At 43.9% G+C, this 14,415-nt stretch overlaps 1 protein-coding gene and 1 non-coding gene across 2 annotated transcripts; one reads left to right on the forward strand and one right to left on the reverse strand.

Annotated features, from left to right (window-relative positions):
- The first annotated feature begins 5,601 nt into the window (after window positions 1-5,601).
- LOC119327544 (inorganic pyrophosphatase 2-like) lies at window positions 5,602-7,146 on the forward strand. Its single transcript, XM_037600639.1, has 3 exons — window positions 5,602-5,819; window positions 6,066-6,404; window positions 6,498-7,146. Exons 1-3 carry the CDS (start codon window positions 5,667-5,669, stop codon window positions 6,900-6,902), a joined length of 897 nt encoding a protein of 298 aa, XP_037456536.1. The 5' UTR covers window positions 5,602-5,666; the 3' UTR covers window positions 6,903-7,146.
- Window positions 7,147-13,768: 6,622 nt separating this feature from the next.
- On the reverse strand, window positions 13,769-13,840 carry TRNAP-UGG. Its single transcript has one exon. It is a non-coding gene; the product is annotated as a tRNA-Pro (tRNA).
- Between the last annotated feature and the right edge of the window lie 575 nt (window positions 13,841-14,415).

Consider the following 14,415-nt stretch of genomic DNA (forward strand, 5'->3'; position numbering starts at 1 on the left):
AATAAACAAGTGTATGGTGCCATCAAGCTCTCTGCTGAAAGGTGGCACAGTCGTCTAGGTCATCCTTCGTTTACTACTGTTCATCAAATTCTTAGTAGGAATAAACTCCTAGTTGTTGGGGAGAGAAACTCAGGAACAATTTGTGATTCATGTCAAAAAGCAAAAAGTCATCAGTTACCTTATCCTGTTTCTACTAGAGTGTCTACCAAGCCATTGCAACTTATTTTTTCTGATGTCTGGGGTCCTGCACCCACTTCTGTTGGTAGACACTCTTATTATGTGAGTTTTATCGACGACTTAAGTAAGTATACTTGGATATACCTTCTTAAAAAACGTTCTGACGTGTTTCAAGTCTTTCACAACTTCCAAGCTTTTGTTGAACGAAAGTTCGATAGCAAAATCATTGCCGTACAGTCAGACTGGGGTGGTGAGTATGAGAAACTTAACTCTTTTTTTTTTCAAAAGATAGGCATCTCTCATCATGTCTCATGCCCCCATGCACATCAGCAAAATGGGTCAGCTGAACGTAAGCACAGACACATCGTTGAAGTTGGCTTAGCTCTTTTAGCCTCAGCCTCTATGCCTCTCAAATTCTGGGATGAAGCTTTTCTCACTGCTGTACATCTTATCAACATGTGGCCTAGTTGCACTATTTCCAATGAAACTCCCACTGAACGTCTGTTGCATGTCACACCAGATTACACCACTCTTCGAGTCTTTGGTTATGCCTGTTGGCCCAATCTCTGTCCCTACAATCATCGTAAGCTCATGTTTCGCTCTAAGCAATGTGTCTTTCTTGGATACAGTGCTCACCACAAGGGTGTCAAGTGTCTTGATGTTTCTTCTGGTCATGTTTATATTTCCCGTGATGTTGTGTTCGATGAAACAGAATTTCCTTTTGCCAAGCTTCATCCTAATGCCGGTGCTCTCCTTCGGAAAGAAATTCTTGTTTTTCCTTCCCATCTCTCCGGCGTTGATCGTGTGGGTACCGATAATAATGATGACCTTTTATTGACTAATGTTCCTCCTACTGCCTCACCTCTGTTTGATGATACAGGAAACACCACTGCAGAAAATAATACGTTTAATGGTGCAATTTTCTGGCGAAAATGCTACTCAGGAGGATTTTGTGGCACCTGCCGCTGACCTGGTGAGATCCTCCTCAGGATCGGCGCGCCTGAGTGCGTCAGGCCCGACCGCATCCGCCTCGGGATCGCTGGTGCGTCAGGTGGACCGTGTCAGTCCCGCGTCCCCGGCTCCGCGCCTCTCTCCGTCCGCCACGAGGCAGTCCACCACTGAGCCGGACCCCTCGTGCGTCTCCATCCAACCGACGCCTGGGGTTCCATCTGCGCGGTTTGGGACTGACCCACGTGTCTACGTCCGATGGGCGTCACAGCCCGCGGCCACTATGCCAGGTGGGCCTGATGTGGGATCTGCGCCGGATCTGATTCCCTCACCTGGATTGTCTGCGACTGGTTCAGCCAGTCCTTTGCCACTTCATGCCACGCCCGCCACAGACAATCTGCTGCCATCGTCTGATGCTGCTGTCTTGGGATCTAGCGGCTCCTCTGTCCAGCAGGATTCAGCAGCTCCTGGATCTTCTGTGCTTGCGCCATCACCACGCAGAACGTCTTCAATCAGGCAAACTCCAACCAGTTAATTATAAAACCAAGTATGGTCTTGTTGTTTCTGCTGTTTCACCAGGTGAACCGCGCAGTGTTCATGATGCTCTTGCGGATCCTAACTGGAAGCAAGCTATGGATGATGAGTTTCATGCTCTTCAGAAAAATCATACGTGGCATCTTGTTCCTCCTCATCTAGGTAAAAATATGATTGACTGCAAATGGGTGTTCCGTATCAAGAGAAAGTCAGATGGTACCATTGATCGCTATAAAGCATGACTTGTTGCTAAAGGATTTAAGCAGAGGTATGGACTAGATTATGAGGATACATTTAGTCCTGTTGTTAAAGCTGCCACCATTCGTCTTGTTCTCTCTATTGCGGTGTCCAGAGGATGGAGTCTTCGCCAACTAGATGTGCAGAATGCGTTTCTTCACGGTGTTCTGGAAGAGGAAGTGTATATGAAGCAACCTCCTAGTTTTGTGCATCTTGGCAAGCCCTCTCATATCTGCAGACTTGATAAATCTCTTTATGGAGTGAAGCAGGCCCCACAAGCATGGTACTCTCGCTTGAGCATGAAGTTGCAAACTCTTGGTTTTCTTCCCTCCAAGTCTGACACATCCTTGTTTATTTACAAGAAATCCAACATAGTCATTTTTGTGCTCATTTATGTTGATGATATCATTGTCACTAGTTCATCTCCTGAGGCAGTGACTGCTCTTCTGCGTGATTTGAACTCTGATTTTGCTCTCAAGGATCTTGGGGACTTGCATTTCTTTCTTGGCATTGAGGTCAAACGAACTCCAGAAGGTGGTCTTCATCTATCTCAAGAAAAATATGCAACTGATCTTTTGAGCAAGGGAGTGTTGCAAGGCTGTAAACCATCTCCAACACCACTCTCCAGTTCTGAAAAATTGTCTCTCACAGAGGGTACTCTCTTGAATCAAGAGGATGGAACCAAGTACAGAAGCTTGGTAGGTGCTCTTCAGTACTTGACGCTTACCAGACATGATATCTCCTTTGCAGTAAATAAAGTGTGGCAGTTTCTTCATGCACCTACTACAACCCATTTGACTGCTGCTAAACGCATCCTCAGATATGTGAAACATACTTTAGGTGTTGGCCTCATGTTCAACAAGTCATCTTCCACTCTTGTTAGTGCCTTTTCTGATTCTGACTGGGCTGGATGCTTGGATGATAGGAGATCAACAGGTGGTTTTACAGTTTTCTTTGGACCCAACCTGATCTCATGGTGTGCAAAGAAACAGGCAACAATGTCAAGATCAAGTACTGAGGCGGAATATAAGGCTTTGGCAAATGCAACAACAGAAATCATATGGGTTAAGTCTATGCTCAAGGAGCTTGGTATTTTTCCCACACAAACTCCGTGTCTTTGGTGTGACAATCTTGGTGCTACATATCTTTCTGCTAATCCTGTTTTTCATGCAAGAACTAAGCACATTGAAATTGACTATCATTTTGTGTGGGAAAGAGTTGCTTGCAAAGAGTTGGAGACTCGGTTTGTCTCCTCCAAAGATCAAGTTGCCGATGGCTTTACAAAAGCTTTATCCACAAGACCATTTGAAAAATTCAAACGTAATCTAAACTTGCAAAGTTTAGAAGTTTAGATTAAGGGAAGGTGTTAAACATGATTATGTAATGGTCTTGTAGACCCTGGTTGTAGCGATCGCTATTCTGGTCATCTCCAGGCGTGAGGTTCACGTATAGGATAGATTAGTTGTAGAGGGACTCTCCTTTTATCTGTCTCTCTCTCTCTCATCTATCTGGATTCCCTCTTGTAATCTTTCTGGTCTCCTCAACCGACTCCTGTAATACCTCGAGGGAAACCTCTCGCTATCAATATATGATCACGCGGCCCTCTCTGTTGAGGGTTGAGACGCTTCATCATCAACTTACAAAGATTTGCCTCAATTGATTAGACCATACTGTACTAACCTATGAAGAAACAACCATATTTGCACGGAATTAAGCGTCTTAATACATAATGTGGTTAAGAAACAAACCGATTTCCTGTGATTGTGGGAATTCCCTTTCCTGCTATTTCTGTAATTCTCCTTTGACACATGCATGAGATTTTGTGTTTGTTCTCTCGAGAAGCAATCTGTAATTATAATGAAGATTAGCTCATGTGTTTACGTCAGTAGTATTAAGCACAAGTAGATATGTCATTCAGGCCCAATCCTCACCCTAAAAAATATAAAAAGAATAGGCATACATGGTAGGAAGACAAACAAACACTTTCATAGATGGGATAATATTTGACATTATAATAGGGATCTATAAAATAAAAAATCAAGGAAAAACCTGAGGATGGGTCGATTGTATCCACGGAGGAGATAAAAGCCATGAACAACTTCGATTCATAGGTGTGGTGATCAATCTTGCGATTAGCGACGCACAGGTCAACGACGATGTCGTGGCCAGGCCGAAGGAGTCCGTACTCGTCAGAGAAGGAAAGGAAAGGAGGTGGAGGAGTTGGGATCAGAAGTCGAGGGAGCGGCTTCGTCATCTCCTATAAATGGATCGTGGAGGATGGGGGAGGGCCATCTTGTACACCAGAAGAACGCTGCACCGCGGGCAATAAATGGCGTCTCTTCATCTGCGTTGGTGGTTGCCATTTCTTTCATGGCGAATGGCGGAGGCGAGGGGTAGAGAGAGCGACGACGATACGACTTACAGCTGAGAGGATGAAGCCTGAACAACCTAATGTAATTACATGGGCTAACACCATAGCCGACGACCGAGCCAGCTACAGATCACGTGCCAACTATTGAGCCAGGCAGCCCAGGTCCAAACAATGGCCAGGTTGCAGCGTGATGGGACAGGTTGCCGAGATGCAGCGTGTACGTACATATGCACTGCCTTTTTTAGTCAACCCTACCGGTGAGTGTAAAATCCGTGAGGTTTGCTGCATAAAACATGTGGGCGTAGTGGTCGTAATGGGTATGTCATCGCAAACATTTGGGCGCAGTGCACGAAGATGGTTCGTCAGATGACGTTACACCACTGTGGCCGTAGCGGGAATCAGAACAATTGGTTGCTCTTTTGCAAATTAAAGCCTCACGTGGCATGATGCTGATGTGGACATTGTGCATGTTGAGAGAATTGGTTGTAGTGGGGATCACCTTCTTAAGAATGTAAGATGTAAGATACACACCTCTACCCTCTTATTCTCTCACAAAACACATGGAGACACAACTTCCCACCATTCGACTAGCCCATTGAGCTCTCTTTTCCCCTTCTTGCTAACAATTATGACCATGGCTAGTCCATTCGTCATCTTTGTTTGTCTACTCATAGTGCTACCTCAAATCCAGGCCACTTCTATCCCCTACAATGGGACTGTACCTCTTCAGGGGTATCAAATCCCTTATACGACCGAGGTTAACTTGCACTTGTTCTTCACCCGAAAAAAAAACTTGCACTCGTTCTTGCAACAATTTGTTGACAGGCCAACTACTATCTCCACCTCAAGCAACATCTCTCTTCCTCTCCCAGGAAACCATGAAAAGGCAAGTGCGCCACGCAGGAGCCATTATAACTGCCTGAAAATCGGTGGCCGAAAAGTTCTTCTTTTTTAGTTTTTAGAATATAAAGTTTCTTTTCTTTGAAAGCAACGGTGGTGGAAAAGTGAAGGAAAACACATACCCTCTGTCGCCCGCTCCCGGAATATTCCCAAGAACAATCCTGGCAATTAGTAATCAAATCCGGCCTCCATTAGCTGGTGCGCCTCCCAAATTTAACCCACCCGCGGGAGTGGAAAGGGGGGGAGAAAAGCCAGATCTCGCAGAAATGCGGACTGCATCACGACGCATTACGACGCTGCCGTGCCTATTAATCAATATTCTATTAGCAATAGTTTCCGTTCGCCATTTCGATTCATGGCCTACCAAGGTCGCCCGCCGGCCGCTATAAATACGTCGGCCGTGGCGCTCGATCCGACCACACCATCATATTCATATTGCTCTCTCCATACGTACATACTCAGCTCCTCTGGTTCAATTAGATATCTCCGAGGTGCAACAATGGCCGCCAGCAATGACGCAGGCGTGGTGGTCGTCTTCGACTTCGACAAGACCATCATCGACTGCGACAGCGACAACTGGGTCGTCGACGCCCTGGGCGCCAGCCAGCGGTTTGACGAGCTCCTGCTCCACCTCCCATGGAACTCGGCCATCGTAAGCCTCTGTTTCTTCGCATCGTACGTGATGCCTTTTTTGTGTCGCTAATGCACCTGGTAATCGTTCCAATGATTGCTCTGGTCTTAGATATCACTTTATGACCCTTTTGCAAACCAAATCTCAGCAGCTGCTGCAGTGCGCATTTCACTCTAAATTGTTTAAAATTTCGTGGAGTGCGCGCGCACGTAACGCAGAAAGGTCGCGATATTTTATGCATGGAATTGTTGCGTTCTTTTTTAAAAGGACGCCATGATGGGCGAGTTGCACTCTCAAGGCAAATCGATGGACGAGATCGCGGGAAGCATCAGGACGGCGCCTCTGTCCCGTCACGTCGTGGCGGCCATCAAGACCGCGCAGGCTCTCGGCTGCGAGCTGCGGATCCTCAGCGACGCCAACGCATTTTTCATCGACACCGTCCTTGCGCACCACGGTCTGGCCGGCTACTTCTCGGAGATCAGCACCAACCCGGCCAGCGTCGACGCCGGCGGCCGCCTCAGAATCACCCCGCACCACGACTTCCGTCACGGCTCTTGTAGCAGCCACGGCTGCGCCCTCGCCACCTGCCCTCCCAACATGTGCAAGGTGACGCACCAGACACTTCGTTGCTACGTAGATTTCGCTCTTTTTTTGCCTGAAATGAAATATTCCATTCATTTTGTCGTGGCAAAAATTCAGGGCAAGGTGATGGAGCAGATGCTGCAAGAACTGTCGGTGGCGGCGGTGGCGGGGATGAGGAGGCCGAGTAGAGTGGTGTACCTCGGCGACGGCAGGGGCGACTACTGCCCTACCCTAAAGCTGGCCGAGCGAGACTATATGATGCCCAGGAAGGGCTACCCCGTGTGGGACCTCATCGCCGGAGACCGGCGGGCCGTCCGCGCAGACGTGCGCGGGTGGGCCGACTTCAAGGACCTGGAGACGGTGCTGCTGGACATCATACACGAATGCGCCGTGGCTGCCATGGTTGAACAAGACGGTGGAGGTCAGGTGGTGGTGGGCATGGTGGTGCCAGAGTGTTGTGCCCTTCCTGCTCCCAAGGTGGCGATGGCAGTTCTCCCCAAGGCAATTCATGCGTCCAACTGACACGCATCTTTGCCAAACCAAGGACATTTGGCGTCTCCATGGAAGCATGGGAGATACTATAATGGCTTTCCCAATCGTAAAGTAGAAAGACTATACTACTCCTGGTTTCTTACGTCTACAGTAGTACCTTAAGCATGGGACATGATTAGCTCGATCATACTTCTCTTGGAACTGAAGCCAATGGAAGTACTGCATGTACCGGTGTAGGAGCCAGCTGACATCCACAAGATGTTCTCGCTGTATAGTTCCTTGGTCAACATCGATCTAGGCTTCCGGATTACATATTTGTGTTGATCTAATGTACTTTCGTATAAAAAAAGTCATGTAATCAAGATTAAATCATACTGCTAGCCCTATCGATTTAGATATAATTTGCCTCTAGGTTCTGAAAAAATTGAGTCACAAAGTTATAATGGTTTGTAGAATGTTTATGTTGCGTAGATGTGTTTTAGATGCTCATGTAAGTTTGATGTTGTTTCTTGGATTAATACACAATACCATCGGGGTATGAATTATGGCCGTGACGGTTTCGCGCAAAAATAACGCATGTAGTCAATTTCAAAAAAAAAATTAAGTTATCAATTCAAAATTGTGTAGTTAAATGTATGTATATATTTTCTTCTACACAAAAAATACATAGGGTTGTGTGGTTAGCCCTTTTTTCGTCTTACCTCCACACCCCCACCCTCTCCGTTTTTTTATTTTCTCATTCTTCCACTGATTTCCTTGAGAACCGCCTCTGGCCCACCTTTTCTTTGTACTCCCTCCGTTCCAAATTACTCGTCGTGGTTTTAGTTCAAATTTAAACTAAAACCACGACGAGTAATTTGGAACGGAGGGAGTATCAGCTAAAAACATGTTTTCTTTGATAGATCAATAAGTATTGACTAACAAAAGTGCTCGTGCGTTGCAACAGAAGAAAAAATTATCACATTCCCCTAACCCAATAATTCCGAGTCAAGACCCTAATAGTTTCATGTCCTTTCTTTCAACACATGGCATCCCATTTGTGTTTGCCACTTATCCTCTTTCTCACCCTCTTCAATCGTCGCCTCAGTGCTCACACAATCACAACACGTTTGAATGTTGTCAATCCTAAGGTGTCTCTCTCTTGGTATAAGATGAGAAATCTACTTTTTTTCATGTGAGGTTTTGGCGAGGCGTGCATGCGTGGTTATGGATGGTTTCTTTGTCTCCAATCCTGGTTTTTCTGAGGTGTTCATTTCCAATCTGGATAATCTGGATAGGCACTGGTACAAAAGAAAGTAGGATCATATGCTATTGATTAAGATTGCACTCTAAATAACATTTTTAAACAACATAGTATTTAGATTCTACACAATTTTCTAATTAAATTATACTATATAACATGTTAAATTTGGAGCTAGGGTTTAAAAGATATGCATATTTTTAAAAAGCATTTGATATGCACTGCGGGGTTGATTAACTGAATTATCAGGTGGTTTCCTGCAAAAACAAAAATATGACATAAAATTGGCCTACAGGTTAATTATGAAAAATATGATGGGGGTTTTCCACAAAGCGAGAATGAGATTTAAAAGTGGATTGCGGGTTGATTATTAGAAACATCAGGGGGCTTTTGCAAAATAGCATGACGGACCAAGAATACCTATTTTCTTTATTAGTAGGTAATTATAGATTCAATTGTCAATTTTAGTATCTAATCACATTAACATGCATCATTTAATCACCAATTTTCGTGAAGAAAGACGGTGCTTACTCTTCACGTAGGGTGAGAGTAAAGAAAGATATATAATGCATGCCTAGGAGGAAAATTACTAGGCTGATGTGGTGTGCATTGATCATTTCCCCTCAAATAGAAATTAAAATTTTATATAAAGTTTATTACAGAATTATGTTCATGGTGGACGATATGAAGGTCACACTGGTGATGGAGGAGTAAGACGAGGAGCTTGCGATGACATAGGAGATGAGAAGAAGTTGATGACAGATTTATATGAAGGGGAAAAGCTCAGGGGGAGGATAGCATTGGCGAAGGAGATGGCTGCTCCAGCGGTGGCTGTCAGCGGATTGATGTTGATGGCATTCACCAAATTCTTTGAGGATCTGATTATAAAATTACATTCATCCTTCGGTCTACCCGATTGGACATATGCAAGTCAGAGTGGTGATCGAGGGGTACAACAAGGAGCTTGTGAAGGTCGAGGAGGTGGAGAAGAATGCGAGGCTGCTGATGGAGTGTAGTGAAGGGGAGATGTCAAGAAGAAGGCAACGCTGTAGATGTGTGATAAATGGGAGACACGAAGCGGGAGGTTGGCATTGGCCAAGGAGAAGGTCACGAAAGCACCGAGAGACGTTGGGTCATCACGAATAACGTTCCTCGAATCATTCATGATTTGAGGCTCTCGAAGTAATCAATCGCTTTTTTGGATTTGTTTTCTAAAATATTACTCATATATGTTCCAATTGTCTCATATAATATAGTCAACGTGAGTCAACATGGACTCTTAGCCATCCATGTCACCCCTTATGATTCTTCGCGATATTAAAGCATTTCTCTATTTTATCTTCTTCATTGAATTCCAGATTATAACCCATAACAATATGAAAAGAAACAATGCAATGTGTCAATTGAGAACTGACAACCACAATAGAAGTAAGTGAACATGCCCTAGAACTAATTGTTTTCTGTCACGGCAACCGGTTTTATTGCATGCCAATGTTTTAAGAATGAATCTTCCATTGCCCAGAGCCCAACATAACCTAGTACTACCACCGTCCCGATTTATTAGTCCGCTCGTATATAGGGTCATATTTTGATCATATTATAACCAATAAAATATAAGTTATACATAGCAAAAAAAATATTATCAGAAAATATGTTCAAATATTAACCCAACGATATAATTTTTTGTGACATGCATTAATATTTTGCTAATTAAGCCAATGGTCAAAATTTGACACAAAATAGAAAATGGACCAATAAATCAAGACGGAGGTAGTAACCTACAATGGTGCTAAAAAAGGTAACCTACAACGCCACATGCCATATTTCTCCATTTTGTGCACTTACCAATGCGACGTTTGACATTTCATTCCCAAGAATGCCAGCCAAACCAGGGCGAGGGTGAAGGGCAGAACCGTGGAAGGCAAGTGGCGGCGACGGCGGTGGTGTGCCAAGCAAAGGATCCGGGGACCAGGTTCAAATGCCATCTCCTCTCTAATTATACTAGAACATGGAGGCGCGCATTGCTGCGTCCGCCAATATTAACAAAAGAACAAATGTTTGAGAAAATTGAGTCATTGAAAAAATTCGAGAAAATTGAAAGGTTCAAAATTACAGTGTTGGGTGTGGATTTGGGATGATAATTTTGAATAATTCAAATTATGGAACGGATCGACGTGGTCGTTGCTGGCATGCAACAATCACTAGAACCATCAGTGTTCTCCCGCAGCACGAGGAGATATTGTAGGAGGTATTAGGGTTACAGGGCATCCTATTAGGAATGTCAATTTGGGAAATCCATGGCTCGAAATATCAAATAAATTTGAGTCACTTTTGCCTATGTTCAGCATGTGTATTCAGGCCAGTGGCTGATCTTTTGGGAGGTGGCATGATCCAGAGTCATTTGCTAATATCTCTGCTAGAGTGATGGCGCTTGAAGGAGGACAACGCGAAGATGATGTCTTTGGTGAACAATATGCTTACGAAATGCAAGATGAAGCTACCCTGAAACAAATGCTTCATGAAGTGCTAGATCTAGGAAGAAGAAAACAATTGTATGTATGCATCCATCTGTTTTCAATTTTTTTTATGATCCTTGGCCTTGGGAGCAACAAGGGTTTTTTTCTTTCCGGTACAAAAAAACAGTTCACAACAACAAAAACAAGCATTTTGACTTTGTTGCTCCTGAGACCTAGACATCTCGTGTTCAGTTGATACTTTCTAGTTCAAGCATACAAAAAATCAGGCACAATAACTTACTGCATGTATATGGGGACAGTGTGAATGTATACCCTTAACTGTGTGAGTGTTATTCTGCTGCTGCGATGCAGATAGATCAAGCCGTGCTGAAACTTGCTAGAAAGAAAATAAATTTTATTAGACACAAACAACCATCGGCTCCTTGATCGTGTACTCGAGAATGTTTAGGCGTTTTATGCTAGTGGGGTATGCCGTGTGGCACACATGAACTATGAACATTAAAAAATAGAGCACAACCGACGATAGAAAAGAATACGGCGATTGAAATAAAAGTGAAGAGAGAGCCCACAATACATAGCAAGTTAAAAAGGTGCAAAGGGTTAATAATTAATTACGAGAAAGAAGAAGCCTTTCTTGCAAATAAAGCTCTGATCTGAGATCTGTGTTTTGATTTTCGGTTTGTGAAATTTTTCGCCCTAGGCCGAGATGGCCAAGTTTCAGTCATTTTAAAAAAATTCGGCCGAAATTTGACCAGAATTTGGCTGAAAGTTGACCATAATTTAACCAAAATCTATTTTTTTCGCCGGAAGATATTTTCTGCCTCAGGCCGAGATGGCCGAAATTCGGCTGAAATCCCTTTTTTCCGGCCGAAATTCAAAACACAAGATCTGACACCCAGTAATTACTGACATGAGAAAATTGTAACACTCCTCATTCCTGAAACAAGTAGAAGTATGTAAGCAAGGAATTTGGATGATGAACAGCGGGAGGTCAGACACGAGAAATAAGGCGGAAGTAATGAAACATAATATAAGGCTAGTCACAATGGGGAGGAACTTAGGAGTAACATCACACACTTCAATACAACTTTGCTTATGTGGCACATATTTAATGAAGAGAGAGGTGCTTGTGATAACTAGCTAAGTTATCGGAACATCACACACTCCAAGAAACAATGAGTCTATAACCTAATAAATACATCGTTGCATGACACTACATAGATGTTCCTACCCACTATGAATATAGTAACATAGTCTAGAGAAGTGTGTAAGTTACTAGCTTATGTTCTTGCCCATTGTGACCAGCCTAAGCTGGATCATGCACGCGTTGCCGACCCAGCCTCTTCGCTACCAGAAATTCTAGGCGGGCGCCAATTGATTGATGGAATGATTGTCCATGGTATTCCTCCCGTAATCGTCCTTGGTCAGAGCCTAAGGAGGAAGAAGAGAAGGCGCCCAGGCCCGGGTGCACGTGGAGAAGCGCGGAAGTGGGAGGAATGGCGATGGGGCGGCAAGGCGTGCTGCCGCTGCGGGGAACGAGCGGTTCCTTGGGATGGATGGCAGTTTTCCCTTACCGGGCCTTTGCGCGCATTCGGCCTCTGAACGGCCCGGTCAAGCAGGGCACGTTCAGCAGGGCGCGATGCAGTGAAAACGTTGGGCGCTGGATGGGGGAGTAACGGAACAATCTGGGTCGATTCTATGCTGAATCCGACGGCTGACAACGTCAAATCACTGTGGTGGCTCGTAGGTGGCTTTGTTATACTGTTTTGTAGTAATTCCTAAGTCTCACTTCATATGGAGTACTCCCTTCGTTCTAGGAGTAGTTTAGAACGAACCACACCTAGAGCCTGGGCGCTGTAACGATCTGATCAGTACTACGTGATGTGAAAACAGAAAATGGAACCTCAGCTGCTAAACAGTACTTGTATTGTAATTTTCCTTCATCTTTGATTGTAAATTTCCTTCACTAAAGAGGCAAGATCACCAGTACAGTAGTACTCGGCTAGGCAATTTTATGTAGCAGTTTTTGTTCTTGTAATAATGTAATCAATGTAGTGTAGATGCGGTAATTATGTTTTGCGAGGTTATGACTTGTACGATCTCTCTCGCAAAAAAAAATGACTTGTACGATCTGATAAACATACATATTTATAATGCATTGTTCTATTCTTGATGACTTCAATTCAATATTTTCGTGTATATTCCAATTGCTTTGCCCAAATATGTTTTGACTTCTCGCAAAAAAAAAGTCATCTGTTTTGACTAGCTCGTATGAATTTGATGAAAATGAGCTAATGCCGGAATACTGGTAGGAATAAAACCTAATAGTTTAAGAAGGCACTGCTTGGTGTTCCAGTACCTAAAAAACCATCCGAAACAATTTTGTAGTCAACTTCATTGCGCCAACCGTTACAATCATTTGGCCTGGCAGCACGTAATGTAGTGATTTAGAATCATGACACAATTTGCTTGTGTTTAGATGGCCTAATTAATCCCAGTTTATCTAGCGTTCATTTTTATGCTTCATGTCCACTGTTGGTGAGTACGCACATTCTATTATCTTTTCACACGATTGATTTCTTTATCTACATTATGTTACCTGTTTTTTACCCTCATTCAGACCATAAGAACCGAAGGTACGAGAGCGTTGTGCACCGAGTTGTTGTCAATGCTGACGATGATCCCTGCTTGTCAGTGGCAGCCGTTCAATGATTGATCTAAATCTCAGAAAATATGTACTGGCCCGAGCTTGTGAGCCTATAATAATTTTGAAAAATGAGAACACTTGTGCCAAGTCTAGGACTTGGTTCCACCACAAGTGCACTGCAAAATTTGTAACAAATACAACATGCTGATAAACTTGATAAATAAAGAGAAGAAAAAAAAGAGTGGTATATAATGTGATTTGTTTTAGTTCCAGAGAAACAGAATTTGTAACACATACAGCATGCTGACAAACTTGATTAATAAAGAAAAAACAAGATTGCATATAATATGATATGTTTCAGTTCGAGAGAAACTTTGGAGGACATATATTAGATGGATCTAGTGTGAGCTAATAGAAATTCCAGCCTATTTCCGAACAGTGATCCGAGTGGCAAGGAATTCACTGAAGCAATTAGAGGTAAGAAGAAGTAGAGAGGAAGAAAAAAAAGGCAAACAGAGAAAAAAATTGGCGGGGGGCGTTGCGAGAATCGAACTCGCGACCTCTCGCACCCAAAGCGAGAATCATACCACTAGACCAAACGCCCTTTGTTGGACTTAATTAAGGATATGTGCTATTAATTAACTAAACTTCCAGGTTAGGCTAAACTAGTGCAAGCGCCGCTAAACAAAATAGAAATGTCATGGAACTGCGCCTGAACAGTGAGTCTTATTTTCGGGTCTGTCATGTCGGTCGGAGCGCCGCTGCAGTGTGGTTACAGCGCGAGGTTGGGAGGATTTTGTGGGAGCGGTGTGTGAGAAGAGAATTTGAGCAACAACTTCGACCGTTTTACCCGTCTTCGATTGGCATATGGGAACCGTTGGTGAGTCCACAGAGCAGTTTAATCTTTGCTATGAACTGCTTAATTTCACATGACAAATCTTGGGATCCCTTGTATTTTGTTACTCAGTTCATTGATGGGCTTAAACCCGACGACATTTGTGTTGCTGTTCTGGTGCAACGTGTACGCGACGTCGATACCAATGTGGCTCTCGCTGGTTTGCAGGAAGAAGCGGTGGCGATGACCCGGAAAATGGTGACCCGGGTTGGAATCTTTTGTTATAGGCGTGCTCGTGGTCTTTGCTGCGCCTGCGGCGAGAAGTGGTCACGAGGTCACACTTT

This window comes from Triticum dicoccoides, chromosome 7A (assembly GCF_002162155.2).
Source record: "Triticum dicoccoides isolate Atlit2015 ecotype Zavitan chromosome 7A, WEW_v2.0, whole genome shotgun sequence".
In the NCBI taxonomy this organism is placed as follows: domain Eukaryota; kingdom Viridiplantae; phylum Streptophyta; class Magnoliopsida; order Poales; family Poaceae; genus Triticum; species Triticum dicoccoides.

What these genes read in the sequence shown, in the direction of transcription:
- LOC119327544 (XM_037600639.1), top strand. Translation starts at nt 5,667, where the DNA reads ATGGCCGCCAGCAATGACGCAGGCGTGGTGGTCGTCTTCGACTTCGAC. An exon ending in TCCCATGGAACTCGGCCATC is followed by an intron (nt 5,820 to 6,065) that starts GTAAGCCTCTGT and finishes CTTTTTTAAAAG; the next exon opens with GACGCCATGATGGGCGAGTT. An exon ending in GCCCTCCCAACATGTGCAAG is followed by an intron (nt 6,405 to 6,497) that starts GTGACGCACCAG and finishes GCAAAAATTCAG; the next exon opens with GGCAAGGTGATGGAGCAGAT.